At 45.7% G+C, this 19,347-nt stretch overlaps 1 protein-coding gene across 2 annotated transcripts in view; it reads right to left on the minus strand.

Annotated features, from left to right (window-relative positions):
* LOC147895091 (DNA primase) overlaps positions 1-19,347 on the minus strand; it is an 84,448-nt gene that overhangs the window by 25,640 nt on the left and 39,461 nt on the right. For both annotated transcript variants that reach the window (XM_087383844.1, XM_087383843.1), the window contains exon 8: positions 17,149-17,361. In XM_087383844.1, coding sequence (XP_087239970.1) covers positions 17,149-17,361 — 213 coding nt within the window. The remainder of the gene's footprint in view (positions 1-17,148; positions 17,362-19,347) is intronic.

Below are 19,347 nucleotides of genomic sequence, written 5' to 3' on the forward strand. Positions count from 1 at the left end.
TAATAAACTTTCTTTCTTTCTTTCTTTCTTTCTCATATGCTATTGGATGTCCATCTTGCATAAGCACGGCTCCAATTCCATATCCACTAGCATCGGTTACAACTACAAAGAATGGTCTAGAGAAATCTGGTAATTGCAACACAGGAGCTTGTGTGAGAGCTTCTTTCAAAGCTGTAAAAGATTTATCTTGACGCTTAGTTTATAAGAAATGCTTAGCTTTTCTAAGAAGGTCTGTCAATGGGTGTGCAATGTATGTGAAATTCTTGACAAACTTTCTATAAAAGCCACACAATCCCAAGAATGATCTTAATTCATATATATCTCGGGGTTTGGGCCATGTGACTATGCACTCAATCTTCTTTGGATCTACTCGAATCCCATCGGCGGATATAATGTGTCCCAAATACTCTATCCGATCTTGAAAGAAACTACTCTTTTCAGGGTTTATGTACAATTGATTTTCTTTCAAGAGTGAAAAGACTAGCTTCAGATGTTTCTTATGCTCCTCAACATCTCTGCTAAGCACCAGAATATCATCGAAAAATACTACCACACAACCTTGGTGTTTAAGAAAGATTCGGTTCATCATTCTACTAAAAGTAGCTGGAGCATTAGTTAGTCCAAAAGGCATAACTAGGAACTCATAATGTCCCATTTGAGTTCTAAAGGCAGTCTTGTATATATCCTCTTCTACCATACGAACTTGATGATAGCCGAGTGGGGTAGGTGAATTTGTGTGTATCCTGGTGGATCAATGAAACCCTCCGCTGTGATATGTAAGAAGTGATCTCTATAGAAGCTAAGCTTCACTGGGAGTTCACTCGGTTTCAACCAGGTCCGAAAAGTGTGTAGCTGTAGTAGATCCTCACGGATAATCTGGTTGACCTCGTGTGATAAGAGGGGAGAGAATGAAGCATACATGCTATACTGGAGGGAGGTAGTCTATCCATGTGGAGCCCCAGTCGCTCAAACCATCTCTCTGTATGTGCATACCAGCACCTCTGATCTCCTCCTGCTGCAAGTGCCATAGAAGAGGATAGAGCTATCCATGGTAGCCTGCTACACCCTGAGATATAATCCCCATATTTCCTAACTCGGTACAGATATCTGATCACCTGAAATGCAGCATCTAGCTGTAAAGAGGGTGACCCAAACTAAGCCTGAATGATCTGGTGAGGAACGGATGACTTACCACAAATCATCTGTGATAGCATGAGAACCTATAGCCGCTCCACACGGGCCCACTCTGTATCCGACAAGTCTGGCCCCCAACAAGGCCTGCCGTACATCCCCGCTGGGCGAGCCAAGGAGTCAAAAAGCAACCCCTTGGTGCGTGGATCCTGAAAGTGTGAGCGGAAGCAATGCCTCTCTAGCCTGGCCAATGAGACATACCCTCTACTCAAGCGTGCCTGCATCGCGGGTCTCATAGTGAACCTCTCGGTCCGGAGAAGATAACCCTAAGATAAGTGTATGATGAAACTATCTCAACAAATGACCCCGCATGAACTGCTCCTGACGCATGATGTGGTTTTACCCAGGTTGACCTTCAAATCATGAGACTCACAAAAGGACTGTAGTGCGTCTAAGTGTCTCTGAAGCCCCTTGGCTGAGAAAGACAAGAGAGCCACGTCATCTGCATAGAGCGAAACCTGGATCAAAGTGCCCACAAGAGAGCAACCTACACCCCCCTGTGTCTGCATCACTGTCTCAAGCTCGTCAATGTAGAGGCCAAACAAGGTAGACGACAAAGGACACCCTTGTTTGACCCTGATGGTACTCATGATCTTGTTTGTCCACCCGGATCTTGCCCGCCAGAAACTCTCTTGTAAAGTGCCATGACAGCCCAAATGATCCCTTGGTCATAACCCAAGTCTTATAGGCGCCGTATGAGGCGGGCTCTCGGGACCATGTCAAATGCCTTGCGAAAATCCACAAAGCAACAATAAACCCTCTGCTTCCATGACCTCGCCTCCTCGATGATACATTTGAGCGTCAGAATGTCGTCCATGGTTCCATGATCACGCCGCCGGCCTGTCCTGCTGCTCTGAGTCCTCGACACTCTGCAAGTCTGCTAACCTTAGAGTCAAGTACTGATGCATAAATCTTGGGCATGACATGTCCAATCATAATGGTCATGTAGTTCTCCGGGCTCATGGGATCCCCTGCTTTGTGGATGGGTGAGATAGTGTTAATGGTCCAAGTGTGTAGAAATCCCAAACAAACCGCTTCATTAAAAAGCTTTGCTAAGATCGGGGCTAGGAGAATAATCCCATATGCAATGAACTCAGTGCATAGCCCCTCATGATCCTTCGCTCGGCCATTATGAAGTTTCATTACGACATGCTTTACCCCTCCTCTAGTGAAGAGGGTTCAGGATGTGGGAGGAGGCATGCGTGAGAGGTTAGGGACTGGTTGATTTGGGATGTCATAAAGTGTGCGTGCATAATTAAACCAGATCTGGGTGTCAGTGAGTGACGGAAGGGACCATCCTTCAAGAAATCTCGGCCAGAAGTCCTTAGAGTTGTTACTAAATAAAATGTTCAGTAGCTCCTCCTCGTTTCGACAAACGAAGTCTAGTTTCTTCCTCCGTACCAGTCTACGGTGTTCACGTAGCGTATCTGGTGCGCTTAAAGGACTATTTTTGGTTTCGAATCTGAGTTGACAGCGTAAGGCCTTACACTCATCATCGTAACAACTATTACAAGGTAGAGTTGTAGGGGGTGGTGGACGGGTGGAGTGGGTGGTGTGGAGAAAAGCGTGAATGGCAGCCTCGTGTAGTGAGCGGGTGACAAGGGCAGCACGATCCTCTAAAAGGAATATGAAGTCAATATAAGTGAGAAGTATGTACAGACAGTCAGAGTAAGAAGATGAGTGATCCCAATCAAAACGTATATCGTGGTAGGTGGAGTAAGGACTGAGTGGGTGGAAGATGCTGTGCGAAGGGAGGTGGAGATGCGAAAGAAAAGGTATGTATGATCAGCCCCTGGGGGGAGAGGTGCTACAATGAAGTCAATAATGCGAGATGTGAAGACAAGGGATCCCATGATGTAATCAATAACACTGAAGCCCCACCCATGTGGGAAGCATGTGAAACCACTTGAAGCGGACCATCTGTCAAGACCATTATAGATAATGAGATCATGTATCCTGCCTAGGTCTAATAGGGCCTGCCCATAAGATGAGAATGGGCCTTGTTGGGGTAAAGGCACATTGCCAACCCTTCATTAAAAGATAGGACACCTATGACTGTCTTAAGACAGTCATAGGGTAAACCTAATCCTAATAAAACACAACTGAGTTTGTGGTGTGGCTCATCACTTCACACCCGCACATCTTGGAGTTCTCTCTCTCTCACTCTCTCCCTCTTGCTCTCATTCCCCCTTCAGGGCCCTTCAACTGGTATCAGAGCCATTCCCCTCCACTCCCTAGCCTACCCACCCCCTTCCGTACGGACGTACGTCGAGCGCCGTACGGCTGTACGTCATCCGTACAGTCGTATGGAACGCCGACATTGCAGGGCGGCGGCGCATTGGCGAAGGTGGGCTGCAGGGCGACAGCGCGGGCGTGGGCGCTAGCTGTGGCGTGGGCACGGGAGCAGCTCGAGCGCGGGCACGGGCGGCGACGCGGGTCGCGGGCTGTACAGCAGCTGCTGACAGCTGCAGAACGGAGCTGCATCAGGCAGCTGCACAGCAGCTGCATAGCTGCTAAGCCCTTCGGGCGTCGAGCAGTCTACTCCAAGGGCAGCCGTACGGACGACCGTCGTACGGACTGCCGTACAGCTGTACGGACGACGCCGCCACACCTCCTGGGAGTTACATCAGAGCTGTTTTTCGTTTTTTGTGCAGCAGGGAGGTACATTTTTCGTTTTTTCGGGATTTGTGTCAGAAGAAATTTGTTCTCCTTGGATCTGGCTGCTGCACAAGTACAGCAAGTACGAAAGTACAAAAGTTACATTCTTGTTTGAGGAAGAAAGAGAGGTGAAACAGCATTCTGCTCTTCATTCCTCTTGATTCAGGGTCTTTTTCAGTTCACCAAACTGTGTTATCTTGACAGTACAGCAAGTACTTTCATTCATCTCATGCTTGAGGTGAAGAGAACCACAGTGTGTGGTTGATTGCACAGCTATTTTGTTCTGGGAAGGTAATGCCTTGATTTTGCAAGAGGACATATGCTTTTACTGGGTTTGAATCTCAGTTTACAGGTGAGCAGATCATAGGGCTTTTGCCCGGAAGGTGATGCATTGTATGCCTTGAGGCAGTGTGGTGCCAGAGAGCACACATTTGTCTTGATTTCCGCAGTGTCGAGGTGACATTTTCTTGCAGGTCACATTCCTTGTGCCACACTCAAAGAACTTCAGTTGAGCCACGCTTGGCCAGGGCGCATCGAGTTTACTCGGTCCCTAACTGTCCTTCGTTGACAGTGCTCAAAAGGTTTCTCATTGAGTGTTTGTACGTTGGGATCTGTGTATGTCATTTCTACACAGGGCAGTATATGCATTACACTGGTAGATGATTTTGTCAGAGAGATTTTCATATTGCATGCTACCTCAGTGTTGAGGTGTTCTCCACTTGATTCAGGTGTCAGATCAAGGGGCTTTTGCCCAGACTTTGTTTGATAGCACTTGGGTTACCGACAGAGATCTTTAGATGCATTTTCTCCCCTTGGTATAAGGGTGATTGCTTGGGATTTATCCCATTTTCTGTTGCAGGTTTTGTGACAGGCTGAAGTGTCTTTTTTTTTTTGGGTGTTTGCCAAGTGGTTTCTGCAATTTAACTCAGTGCAATACCTCATCTGAGGTGGGAGAAGTGATCAGTACAGTCAGTACAGCAGTGTCTACAGCAGTGTTTGTGCTTTGTCAGATGATTATGCACTGTTAAGCACTTGTTGAGCAGCTGCAGCAGTCTGAAATTACTGTTTTTTATGCCTCTTTGAGCACGGTACAGTGTGTCAGAAGGTACAGTATTTGCAGGGTCATTTACTGTTTTGCTGCAGATTTTCCTGACAGTAAAAACAGCACCATTGAGAGTGCTTCTGGCTCTTGAATAGAGCAGGTTTTTCTGAGAAATCAGAATTTTTATTCAGCTTTTTTTTACTTCCAGGGAGTCAGGTACTTTCCTTATCTGATATGGCATCAGGGGGAAGTGATTCTTCAATTCTGAACATAAAGAAACTGGAAGGAGCACACAACTATGCATTATGGGCAGAACAGTGCTTGAATGTACTTCTGTTAAAGAAGATTGCTAAGCCCATAAGGGTGAAGGGTGTCAAGCCATCTGACATGGCAGCTGATGACTAGGAAGAGCTTGATTTGTCTGCGCGGGCAGCTGTCATGCTCACTATTTCAGACACTCTTGTGTTCAATGTACAGGCTGAAAAGACCTCTTATGGTCTATGGCAAAGACTAGAAGAATTGTATGCCCAAAAGAGCTCAGCCAGTAAGGTTTATTGGCTGAAGAAGCTGGTCGATCTTCGCATGAAGGAAGGTACAGCTATGACCTCACACTTGAGTGAGTTCAATGCCATCTTTACACAGCTGATTGCACAGGGGTTGAACCTTGATGAGGAGTTCAAGGCTACTTTCTTGCTGTGTACCCTCCCCGAGAGTTGGGACACTTTCAAGACCACCCTGTCAAACTCGAATGTCACTCTTATTTATGCTGATGTAGAGAGCTCTCTCCTTATGGAGGAGATGAGCAGGAAGAATAATGCGGACAGCAAGTCTTCAAATGCTTTGCAGGTACAGGATAGAGGCAGGACTCAGCAGAAGGGGAGATCTGCTAGTAAGTCCAAATCCCGCAGTCAGTCCCGTGGCAAAAAGGACATTGAATGCTTTTATTGTGGCAAGAAGGGACATGTGAAGTCTAAGTGCTTCAAGTTCATACGGGATCAAAAAGCCAAGAAGGCTGAATCAAAGGATGCAGGAAATGCAAGCAAAGGCAAAGGCAAGGCCAAGGCAGATGACTTGGATGCAGTGAATGTTGCAGCAGAGGATAGTGACAGTGACATACATGATGTTTTATGTTCTTCTGCTGTAATAGCACATGCTTTGGTTATTGATGGCCATGACATGCACACCTGGCTCTTGGATTCAGGTGTCTCTTTTCATGTTACTCCTCATAGGGAGTGGTTTACTTCCTACACAGGTACTCATGGAGTTGTTCATCTTGGAAACAACTATGCATGTCAGATTGCAGGGATTGGCAGTATACAGATAGTATTTCCTGATGGACGCATATTTATGCTTGATGGTGTCCGCCATGTGCCGCAAATCAAGAAAAATCTGATTAGCACTGGCTTATTGGATGACAGTGGTTACCACACCACATTTGGGGATTCCAAATGGGTGATTACTGATGGCCAGGCTGTAGTGGCTGAGGGTTTTAAGAGTGATACCTTGTACCCTCTTTATGTTTCCAGTGTGGGTAATCATGTTGTTGCCATAACCGAGCTGCCAAAGGTTTCATTGTGGCATAGCCGGTTGGGACACATGTCTGTTAAAGGAATGCAAGAACTGTCACGTTTGGGTTATCTGCCGCCTCTTTCTTTTTCAGATTTGCCTACTTGTGATCATTGTATATTTGGCAAGCATTCTGTGACTCCTCATAAGAGGAGAACTCCCCAGAATAGAGCACCACTTGATCTAGTGCACACTGATTTGTGTGAGATGCCACAGTTATCACTAGGGGGTGCAAAATATTTTATTACTTTCATTGATGATGCCACACGTAAGGTGTGGGTCTATTTCTTGAAGCATAAGGGAGATGCCTTAGATGCTTTCAAGAAGTTTGTTGCTCAGGTTGAGAATCGGACAGGACGCAGACTGAAATGCCTCAGGTCCGATAATGGGGGTGAGTATTTGTCACATGCTTTTGTGCAGTTTTGCCAAGCTAAGGGCATCAAACAGGAACTCACAGCCCCTCATAATGCATCTCAAAATGGTGCAAGTGAGCGTATGAATCGAACTATTCAGGAGAAGGTTCGATGTATGTTGTCTTATGCTGCATTACCCCATGGCTTTTGGGCAGAAGCCGTGCAAACAGCAGTTCACATTATTAACAGGTCGCCAAACAAGGCTTTGGAGTTGAAAGTGCCAGAAGAGGTGTGGTCTGGCAAGCCACCTTCATATAAGCACTTACGTGTATTTGGCTGCGAGTGCTTTACTCATGTACGCAAAGAACTACGCACCAAACTGGATCCAAAGTCTATCAGATGCATCTTTATGGGTTATGGTGACGAAGGTGAAATGGGGTACAGGTTATGGGATCCCGTTAAACGGAAGATTATACGCAGCAATGATGTCATCTTTAAGGAGGATAGTGTACACAAGGAACCCGTGCAACCTGTGGAATACAGGAGGGTTATTTATGATGATGTTGGACAGCAAAGAATGCCCATTTATATGCAGCAGCAGGCTGCTGCAGATCACCCTGTTCAAGAGGGTATACAGGCTGAAAATCAGCCAGATAATTTTGCCAATGATGCACCACTGGATATGCCAGCAGATGGGGCTGTAGAACAGCCAGATATGGTGGTACAGCCACCTGTCATGCATGAAGAACAGGCTGGACAGCAGCCTAATCCGGAACATTTTGTTAGGAGGAGCTCCCGTGTACAACGGCCTCCTGCCAGGTTTGTTCCAGGAGCCAATAATGTGGCTGATTTTATCATGCTGACAGATTGTGGTGAGCCTTCCAGCTTCAGGGAAGCTATGGGAAGAACGGAGAAAAAGAAGTGGGAGAAAGCCATGCAGTCAGAAATGGACTCCCTACTTCAGAATGATACATGGGACTTGGTGCAGTTACCTGCAGGCAGAAAAGTTTTGCCATGCAAGTGGGTTTACAAAGTCAAAGTGGATTCAAATGCTTTACCGAGGTATAAGGCCAGATTGGTTGCCAAGGGATTTAAGCAGGAGAAGGGCATTGACTTTGATGAGATCTTTTCCCCTGTAGTCAAGATGACTACTTTGAGAGCAGTGTTAGCTCTTGTTGCTCATGACGACATGGATTTATGTCAGATGGATGTGAAGACAGCCTTTCTTCACGGAGATCTCCATGATGAGATCTATATGAGTCAGCCAGAGGGATATGCTGTTAAAGGGAAAGAGCAGCTTGTGTGTAAGCTCAAGAGGAGCTTGTATGGACTCAAGCAGGCGCCAAGGGAATGGTACAAGAAGTTTGATGCCTTCATGCAGTCCCAAGGGTATCATAGGTGTGAGACCGATCATTGCTTGTACACCAAACGGGCAAAGGATGGCAGTCTGATGCTACTCATTCTATATGTGGATGACATGCTTATTGCCAGTAAATCTCAGCATGAGATTAGTGCTTTGAAGAAACAACTGCATAAGTCTTTTGACATGAAAGACTTGGGTGATGCAAATCATATTCTTGGCATGCGGATTACTCGTGACAGGTCCAAGGGACTTTTGTTTCTGTCACAGAAAGAGTACATTGACAAAGTACTGCAGAGGTTTAAAATGGAGGGGGGGAAGTCTATTAGTACCCCGTTGCCTCCACATTTAAAACTCAGCAGTAAGGACAGCCCCAAATCAGATTATGATAAGGCTGAAATGGCCAAGGTTCCGTATGCATCTGCAGTTGGTTCTTTGATGTATGCCATGGTTGCCACTCGTCCGGCTATTGCTTTTGCGGTGGGAGTCATCAGCAGGTATATGGCAAATCCAGGCAAGCGGCACTGGGAAGCAGTGAAAGGTGTCTTGAGGTATCTCAAGGGTACCAAAGACTTGTGCATATGCTATGGTAGGCAAGATGCATTGGTGCATGGTTTTACACATTCAGACTATGCAGGCAATGCAGATAACCGGAAGTCTACTACCGGTTATATTTTCACATTTGCAGGAGGTGCTATATCATGGGTGTCTCGGTTGCAGAAATGCGTTGCACTGTCAACCACAGAAGCTGAATATGTTGCAGCCACTGAGGCCTGCAAGGAAGCAATATGGCTTACTCGGCTGGTGGGAGATTTGGGCATTACAGGAGATATGCCAGTTTTGCATTGTGATAGTCAGAGTGCTATCATGTTGGCAAAGAATCCGGTCTTTCATCAAAAGACCAAGCACATAGAAGTGAAATATCATTTCATCAGGAAGGTACTGGAAGACAAGCGACTTGAGCTTGTGAAAGTGCATACTGATGATAATCCTGCAGATTTGCTCACTAAGAGCTTGCCTACAAAGCGGTTTGCACATTGCCGCCACATCATGGGATTAGGATGAGACCATTCTTATTTTATGGTCTTGTATACAGTAACTGTATATTGCTGTAATTTTTTATTCTTTTCTCCCCTTTAGGCACATTGGCCTTTAGGTGGGAGGTTGTTGGGGTAAAGGCACATTGCCAACCCTTCATTAAAAGATAGGACACCTATGACTGTCTTAAGACAGTCATAGGGTAAACCTAATCCTAATAAAACACAACTGAGTTTGTGGTGTGGCTCATCACTTCACACCCGCACATCTTGGAGTTCTCTCTCTCTCACTCTCTCTCAGATTCAGAGATGCCCAGGCACGTCTAGCTGCCCTCAGGAGGAGAGGGACACTCAGAGACCACCCACAGATTTCCATGGACGAGGATCTGACTCAGATACAGGTTGAGGAGCGCAAGGTGCTCATGCCTCAGAGAGATGCAGCCCGAGCTCAGGGCAAGTGGGCAGTGATCAGGGATGGCAGACTCATCACAGGCACCTTGAGGCGTGCTCCCACAGTGCCTAGGGATGACAGACCAGCAGATATGGCCCCACCTCTACCTCCTGCTCCGACCGCCTGACGGGACAGGGCTCATGGGACACACCACCTGTCAGATAGTCTACGCATCGCTGTATGGAATTGCAATGGTTCTTTTACAGCACAGCCAGGCAATCTACGGGGGGCTTTCTTTGGGAGAGATATCATCTTTTTCACAGAGACACACGAGAGTCCAGAGAGACCTTTGCCACGAGTGACAGGATATACATGGAGATCTGCCTTCAGACAGCACACTCGAACATTTGGAGTGAGAGGATCTGGAGGAGTGGCCATTTTGTACAGAGAGCCTCTCAGGAGGCGAAGTCACGAAGGCAACGGCTTTATTGTTGCTTCGTGGACTTCAAGAAGGCATTTGACACAGTTCCGCAATTCAGATTGTTTCAGAGGATTCGCCAAATGGGCTTTAGTGGAGAGATACAGTGGGCTATCATGGCTTTGTATGAGAGGGTCACTGGTCGGGCTCGGACACGTGAGGGGCTCTCAGAGGAGGTATGCAGCACGATTGGGGTGAAGCAGGGCTGCCCGCTCTCTCCTACTCTCTTTGGATTATATATTGATGAGCTAGAGATGTTTGTACAGATGACAGGCGGTGTGGGCTCTACTCTCTCAGGATCCTCCATTCCTATCCTCCTATATGCGGACGATGTGGTTCTCATTTCCTCTACTGCTCAGGGCCTCCAGGCACATATTGAGGCACTCCACAGGTTTTGCCAGGACAGGGGGTTGACCGTAAACCTTGGCAAGACCAAGGTTATGGTTTTCAACACCTCTGATCGTATTTACAGCACGGATGAGTTTTGCTTCACTTATGACGGACAGCCCATTGAGCTTGTTAGAGAGTACACTTATTTGGGGGCAGTTTTCAGGGGACCGGTCTTCACCATGACATATGCAACACGAGATAGGATTAGTAAAGGGTATGCTTCGTTGGCTCATCTTGAGCGTCAGTGTTTTCAGTCCCACTTTCAGCATCCCGATACGAAATCCTTACTTTTTGATACAGTGGTGAGACCAGCTGCGATGTATGCAGCTCCTTTCTGGGCAGGAGACCTCGGCGCTGCAGATTGGAGACGAGTAGAGAGGTTACAGATCATCATGTTCTCTCGGCTCATTAGGGCCAAGGCTACAGTTCCGCACGAGATCATGCTAGCAGAGTTTGGAGCTACTCCCCTTGCATTGGATGCAGCGTTTCAGTCGGTCATGTATCTGCACAGGGTCAGGGAGTTTGGAGACTCAGCAGCAGGCAGAGCTCGGTTGCCATGGTTAGCACTTGCATCTTCTATGGAGTTGGCACGATCAGGGACCCGATACTGCTGGTACTTCAGACTCACTAGGTGGCTCACATCCCTTGGACTAGACATGGATAGACTGCCTCCGTTCCGATACAGCATAGATGCCCCTCATCTCGAGTTGACTCGCCACGAGCTTAGCCAGGTCACGAGAGCAGACTTGCTGCAGCTTCATACGTATCGCACTTGGATTTATCCCACGCAGCTTCCGGTGAAGATGGCCACATATCGTGACCACTTCCTTCGGATCTCAAAGGATGGATTTGTCATCCCACCAGGCTATACAGGTACCCACATGTCCCACTCACTGAGGATTGCCCTCGGCCAGCTTAGAGTCTCTTCGCATCAGCTCGAGATAGAGGCTGGTAGGATGCGATGCATGGAGGATGGACGGCGACCAGGCCGAGAGACCAGGATCTGCCCCTGTTGCACCATGGGAGAGGTGGAGTCAGAGGAGCACTTCATTTGCAGATGCCCGCTATATTATGAGATCAGAGGTAGATTCCACTGTCTCTTCACGGATGGCTTTGGACCTCTCTCACGAGTGATGGACTACGAGGATCAGCATTGCCTAGCCCTTTATGTCAGGGAGGCCACTATGCTTCGGCGAGACTACCTCAGAGAGCACAGACCGGAGCGTGATAGAGCCCAGCCTCATAGAGCTCAGGCACACGCCATACCAGAGGACAGAGACCAGGAGGAGCACGAGGACGGCAGAGCCCACACAGGACACATGCCTCCACCATGTGGATGTACATATGAGATGGTTTGTAGACGCCGCAGGATCTTGTTACATAGGGGACGTACTCGCTGCTTCATCTCCAGACGATCCAAGATGATGGCAGCATTTCGGAGGAGACTTACTCATGGAGATCTCACCCCACCAGCCGCTCACCTCACCTTTGCCCAGATTTGTACTCTCATAGCAGGAGGCAGAGTCGATGGACAGGATTTCCAGTATTATTTTGGTTCTCAGACTCCGTGACACCTGGACTTGTATCTTTGCATTGGCATATTGTGCTCATCCCCCCCATTTTGCACCCGGGGGCGGTTTCCTTGCATCTAGTTTACTCTGTATTTAGGCTCAGATTTGACATTATGTACTTTCACTTGCATTATATTGCGTAGCACTTAGATGATATTCGACGATGCCTCTTCTTTGGGGCACGTTGATTTTGTGCTATCTTGTATGCAGAGTTCTTGATGTCCCATGGGCCCATTTTGGCCTCTAGTGGACAATAATACACTTTCTTTCTTTCTTTCTTTCTTTCCCTCTTGCTCTCATTCCCCCTTCAGGGCCCTTTAGGCCTCGCCTGTCAGCCGAAACCCGTAGCATACCTGCCTCCTCAAGGTTAATATCTGCCAGTAGAGTGGAATCATCTCTGAAGTCAAGAAGTAGTACCTGACGGGCCCTTGTCCTCGCGTTGAAGTCCCTTACTAAAAGGACTTCTCCGCGGCTAGAAAAGTCAACGATGGATTAATAAAGGGCAGCAAATGGGGATGTCTCATCATCACCTCGAATATCTCTGGCAAAGTGGGAGGTCTCCGGGGGAAAGTAGCAAACTGCGACAAATAGATCTCGGCTGTCCATATGTCATATCCGGATCCAAAGAAATCTGGAATGTGTATCTCTCTGCTCTACTGAAATGATCCCCCAAAGTGTGGATCTGAAAAGGACTGCAACTCCACCTGAACCTCGAACTGCTCCTGTATCCCTCGTCTCATCTCTGTAGGTAGACTCCCATGTATATCCGCTGACTATTGGAAGAGGGTGCTCTGGACTCTAATGTGTCTCTGTATAAAAGACTATATCGTGGCCTGTATAGGATTTCAAGAAGTTCCTGGTTCTAGCCATAAGGTACCATTACAGTTCCAAATGGTACAGGACAAGGTCTTGGACATCTGAGTCTCATAGACCCCGCTTACCTATGTAGTGGAGGGGGCAAGTGCCCTACGGGGGCCTGTAAGAAGTCGTCACTCTCGTACCATTGCCCACTTCCCCTCCTTCCGGGCCTCATCCCGCTGCTGCAGCAAAGAGCGCCTCTCCTCAACCTGTAGAGGTGTGAGATCCTCATCCATAGAGATCATTGGCTGATCTTGAAGGACTGGCCTGCATCACAGAGCTGAAAGTCGTGCCTGAGTGTCATGAAATCGTATGATCAGGGGTTGCTCTCGATTGGGATCTCTCCCCACCCGCCATGCCCTCTCTATCCTGTGCTCAACCACACACAGGGTAGCGGTCACGAACGCAGTCGCATCTACCATCAGTGTAGCCTCATTGCGTGGGATCCCGCGTACTCTGATGTTGAGAGCCTTACTGGCTCTCTGCTGCTGCTGCTCCATGAGGGTAGCCAAAACGGTGACCCTTGCGGGTTCTCGTTTGGCCATGTCAACCCATCTGGAAGTTTCCTCAATAGCAAATTGCATTCAATCTGTGCCTCGACCACTGGGGTACTCCCTGGGGCAGTGTGTATGGCTGTGACCTCCTCTCGGAGCTGCATGATATCTTGTCTGAGTCCCTGAATAAGACCTGGCTGCTCCCGAATGGCCCTAGCCTGCTCCTGTATGATGCGGCTCTGCTCCTGATTGAAGCGGACCTGCTCCCGTGCGAAGCGAGCCAACTCCATCTCACGCTCACGAAAACTATGTATCTCCCTGAGCAGGGTCTCACGAGGCTCTGGTGTATCAGTCCGCCCATGTCCATGCTGAAACTGTGGTGACTGTGGCATGAAAGAGTGGGACTGAGTCCGAAAACTGGACGGTGGCTGAGTGAGGAACGGAGATGACAGTGGAATGGATGAGGCAGTCCCAACGGGGTGTGGGAGGGTGGGCTCACTGAGAGGGAGAGGGGAGAGTGAAGCGTAATGCAGCACAGTGTATGACACCTCCGAAGTAGGGGTCATAAGCTGTGCGAGAGCTGTAACAGGAGAAGAGGGAAAGGGAACAACAATCGGTGCCATGGTCATGAGTATGTCACTGATCGTAGATGTAGATGGAGCTGAGACTGGAACTAGAGTTGGGCCTAAAGCGGGGACTGAAGTCGAAGTTAGACAGAGATAGAGGGAGCTGAGGTTGGAGTTGAAAACGAAACTGACACTGTAGCGGGAGTTGAGATTGAGGTTGAGGTTGAGGTAGAGATAGAGGCTGAAGAAGCTGAGGCGAGTCCTACCTTTGCCTTGCTGTCTACCCCGAGTCCACTTCGGTTGTAATGTGTGTTCACGTCCTCCAAATTCAGTTGTCGTTTGCTTTTTTTTGTTGTTATTTTCGTCTTTCTTGGCTTTGTCCCCCATTTCTCTTGGGTGCAGATGTAGATCTTAGTGTTAGTGTTCAACCGGAAGCGGGAGCACCGGTTCCCCTCCCATAATGGGAGGCACGTCCAGTGCGAGGTGGTGGAGAGGTAGGGCGGAAGCCTGAAGTGGAGAGGCAGCCAAGAGGTGGAGAAGCAGGAGAGGCTAAGATGGCGAGGATGGCGAGAAGGAGAGCCGAAAATTAAAACCAACGGAATGCAATTATAGCACATATGATAAAGAATTAACCGCTATTGTGCATGCCTTACGAATGTGGAAGCATTATTTGATGGGATCTGAGTTTCTTATAAAAACCGATCAGCAAAGTATCAAGTATTTGTTGACTCAGTCTCTAATATCCGATAGGCATATCAAGTGGGCATCATTTATACAGAGTTTTCAGCCCATGATTTAGTATCAACCTGGAAAAGAGAATGTAGTTGCTGATGCTCTTAGCAAAAAGCCAAGTATTAATCACATCACTGCTGTAGAGACCCAGCCTTTCAAAGTATGAAGAATTCTTATCAAGCGGATCCAGACTTTTCTAATAAATGGAACAAATTAGAGAATAATAATTGGAATCTTATGTTGGACTATTCATGCAATGATGGATACCTCTTTTATCAAAAGAAATTATGCATCACTCGACCCTTTAGACAAATTGTAATGGAGGAAATGCACCAACCACCATATATGGGACATAGGGGAGTGGCTGCTACTTTACAAGTGATAGCAAGAGAATTTCATTGGCCTACTATAAGAAAAGATGTGGCTAAGTTTGTAGCCGAATGCATCACTTGTCAGAAGATCAATAGTTACAAAGTCAAGACCCCAGGATTACTGATGCCTTTGCCTATTCTTACGCAACCTTGGGAACAAATATCTATGGATTTCATAACAGGTTTTCCTACTACAGCAAATCAAAATGATATGATTTGGACAATAGTAGATCGCTTTAGTAAGCAAGCTTATTTCATCCCATGCAAGAAAACTTTAACAGCTCAACAAGCTGCACATTTATTCATCAAGCATACCTTTGTTCATCATGGCTTGCCAAAGATTATAGTGTCTGATCGAGATTCGAAGTTTTGCAATAATTTATGGAGTGCATTATTTCATAATCTAGGCACTAAGTTAGATTTCTTATCAGCTTTTCATCCAGAATCGAATGGACAAACTGAGGTTACAAACAGTACTATTCTGGATATGATAAGAGCTTATGCGAAAAGTCAACCAAAGACTTGGGACAAATATCTTCATCTATTACAGTTTATTATAATAATACTCCTCATTCTGCAACTGGAAGAGCACCTTTTGAGATTATCTATGGAAAGGTTTTACCTATTCCTATCACACGATTGACCCATAGAGTAGCGGCAGCAGATGCATTTACCCATGACACGAAACAAGCTAATAAGAAACGGAAACACATGCTTTTTAAAAAGACGATTATATACTTCTTCGGATTGAGAAAAGAAGATTGAAGAGTGTTGAGAAATGGCCAGTAATCAAGATGTCACCACGTTTTTATGGACCATTCAAGGTGATTCAGAAAATCAATAATCTAGCTTATAGGCTTGAATTACCTGATAATTGGAAAATACATAATTCTTTCCATATCAACCTCTTAAAGCCCTTCAAAAGACCTTTACCTATTCATCCTATCTATGAAGAGGCCCCATTAATTGTTGATGAAGAAGAAATTCTAAAACCCGAATGCATTATTGATCATTAACAGACCTCGACCCGAAAAGAAATGTCTATATTAAATATTTGCTCATATTTAAGCATCATCCGAGAGATGATGCTCAGTGGATGCCTGCTGAGCGATTCTTTCGAACTTTTCCAGACCTCATTAGTTCCTATAATCAAACACGCAACTGAGGTCAGTTGCAATCTAAGCAAGAGGGATGTTACAAAAATTATATTTCTGATATATATACTTTGCTTTGGATATTATTACTTTAATCAAGTGTGACTATGACAAAGTACTCCATAGGAGTGCACTGGACGCGGCAGGGGTCCTTGTGGATACTTTGTGTGGTTAGTTGGAGACGCCTGACTAGCTTGTGTTTTGCAATGCTAGATGGTCGGTATTGTGGGGGATTCCATGTTAATACTGATGTCACTAGTGTTATTGGTGTTGTGCTTGATTATTGTGCTTTCAACGCGGTTATGTTGGGATCGATTGATTCGGTGATTCGTTCAATCGATTGTTAATAACTAATGTAATTGGCAGCTTGAGTACAGGTGATGGAACTCATAGCAAGGATTGGAGTTCGTGCGAGGGTACTGATCGAGGTGTTGCACCGCGCATTATATATGGCGTTGCACCGCGCATTATATATGGCCATGGGCCAATTTTGTATTTGTTTTATTATTGCAAGTTTGAGCAATATATTTTGTAGTGGACATAATTCATTTTGGGACCTAAGATGGCCATGTAAAGCAAATCCCTCATTTTTGGATGAGAGGGATAATTTTGGCTCCTTGGTACTTTTATGAAATATCATAAATACTCTAGATGAGGAAGCGTGAGCCACTCATCTAGGGGAGGGAGATTGTACCCAGTCTGCTGTCGTTCTTGTGGTGTGATTGTGCTCTTCTTCTCCAATTAATTAAGTGGTGAATTGGTGTGAAAAGAATTACCTTTCTGGTTTCAGGTAGGTACCTAAAATCATGGCTTCCTACACATTTTGGTGCTACTGGTTCGCTTAGAGATTTTGCACCCTTCTAAGATACGAGGTTTAGATTACCCATGTCAAGCAGAAAATTTGCAGGGAAAGCAAAACTTGAAAACAAACCTTACCATCCCTTTACAGCGAAATCGTCCAGAAGGCACAAGTAGTGATGTCTTTCCAGCCTTTGACGAGAATGGGAGACGGAAGCTTCGGTTTCGAGAATAGACAGCCTGATCTAGGAAAAGATGAGAATGGCATTCTCCACGAGACTGCCCTTTCAAAACATAGAGTTTACTCACCATTTCATCATTGTCTCGAAGCTTCTCTAACCTGTTGCATACCTGTATTCAAGGACATTGAATTAGAGTGAATGCTATTGAAATCTCTATCTATTAAAAGACATTGGAAAAGGAAAACTGAAAGGCCAATCTATAGTACTCTTGAGGAAATAGCAAGTAGATTTGAGACAATAGACTAGCTTTATTAGTTTAATATAAAGAAACTAATCAATTTCAAAACAGCTTTTGAATGCTCATAAATGTACTCCTGTGACACATGCAATATTGATAAATGCTCTGCTTTTCCTCACCAAAAATTCAGCTTATTGTTCAGACCATTTAAAATCATAAGAGTCACAAAATGCATTTGAAATCCGAATTCAAGAAAAAGAGAGTGCCTTTCATTAGGGCATGCCTTTTCAAGGGTGGTCACACAAAGCTTGCTCCACAATCATTTCCTTTTAAAAAAGTAGTACATGACCATGCATAGCATGCTCATCTGGACTGATTTTAAGACCAGATTATATGAACACTGTAATTCAACCACATCACTAACAAAAGCACAAAATAAGGAACTGAGCACCATTATTTTATTTTTTCAAAAGGAAAACACTTGTGCTTTAGAAATTCCGAATTCCCATGGCAAAACACCACTAAATATACATTGCTGTCCTAGCTTCTAAGTTCTTACACAATCGATGGTATGGCTTACAGTGCCACATGCCCCACTCTCTTAAAGCATAGGCGCAACATGACCACATGCTTTCTACATTGGCTTAATCATTAACCAACCTGTTTGAGTAAGCTGGGAATTTTCCCATGAGTCACATTGCCTCTCCATTGCGCACGTGCACCCCTTTTTTTTGGAGGTCAAAACTGTTAGAACATGAAGTCAAGTTGAGTGTGTTTGTGTGTTCTACTAGGAGTTCTAGTAGAGTCTTATGTGTGAGTGCCACGTGTCATATTGGGAGATATCCCATATCCACTTTGGTATTCTAGTGTGTGTCTATCCTATATATGATTGTACTTGTGTGTCACATCAACACATATCAAGGAGTCTACATCAAGCTTTATCAATGTGAGTCTTTTCATTTTGGTCTATTGCTCATTTCTATTTCCTTTCACTTTCATTATGTTTACATTTAAGTATTATCTTCTCTCTCCCTCTCCCTCTCCACCATGTTCCTTCATGTGGTATCAGAGCTGCCACTAGTGAAGAAGAAGAAGACACTCCGACACCAACTTTTTCTCTCACTGCTCATCTCCAAAATCTATCCTTCCCTCCACACCATAGATAGCAAAACATCATTTTAGGAGGACTATCCAAGGCTGAGAACCTTTATTGACTCAAAGAGATTATTACATTCAATTTTTAGGGGACTACCCACGGTAGAGTACCCATATACATCAAGCTCGTGGACATATTTTAGAAGACATTCATCATCCCCATCTACCTCTTTGACTCCATGTCACCCTGTTTTGGAGCCACGAGGGGGATGTATTGTGGGAGCCATGTATTGGCTTTGATAGGGTCTCTTTATCAAGCCTAGACAAGTTCCAGGATGTTGGTGTATTCCTAGACCTATGAGCTTGTCATGTAACCATGCTACGACATGAGCCTCTGAGTTATGTTGAGTTTTAGGCCATGAGAGTGCTTGGATCAACGTATGAACATGCTCACTTTAGCCTCTGAGTTACTTGGGGTGCACACATTAGTAGTCCGTCATTGTCATGTTCTGTTCTTGGTTCCATTCCAATAGTCCCTCACCTTTCCTTCATGGGGAGGTGGTAGAACATGAAGTCAAGTTGAGTGTGCTTTACTGTGTTCTACTAGGAGTTCTAGTAGAGTCTTATGTGTGAGTGCCAAGTGTCATATTGGGAGATATCCCATATACACTTTGGTATTCTAGTGTGTGTCTATCCTATATATGATTGTACGTGTGTGTCACATCAACACACATCAAGGAGACTACATCAAGCTTTATCAATGTGAGTCTTTTCATTTTGGTCTATTGCTCAATTCCATTTCTTTCACTTTCACTATGTTTC

The sequence above is a fragment of the Dipteris shenzhenensis genome, chromosome 13, assembly GCF_047967505.1.
Source record: "Dipteris shenzhenensis isolate YYH24624 ecotype China chromosome 13, Dip_SZ_1.0, whole genome shotgun sequence".
NCBI lineage: Eukaryota > Viridiplantae > Streptophyta > Polypodiopsida > Gleicheniales > Dipteridaceae > Dipteris > Dipteris shenzhenensis.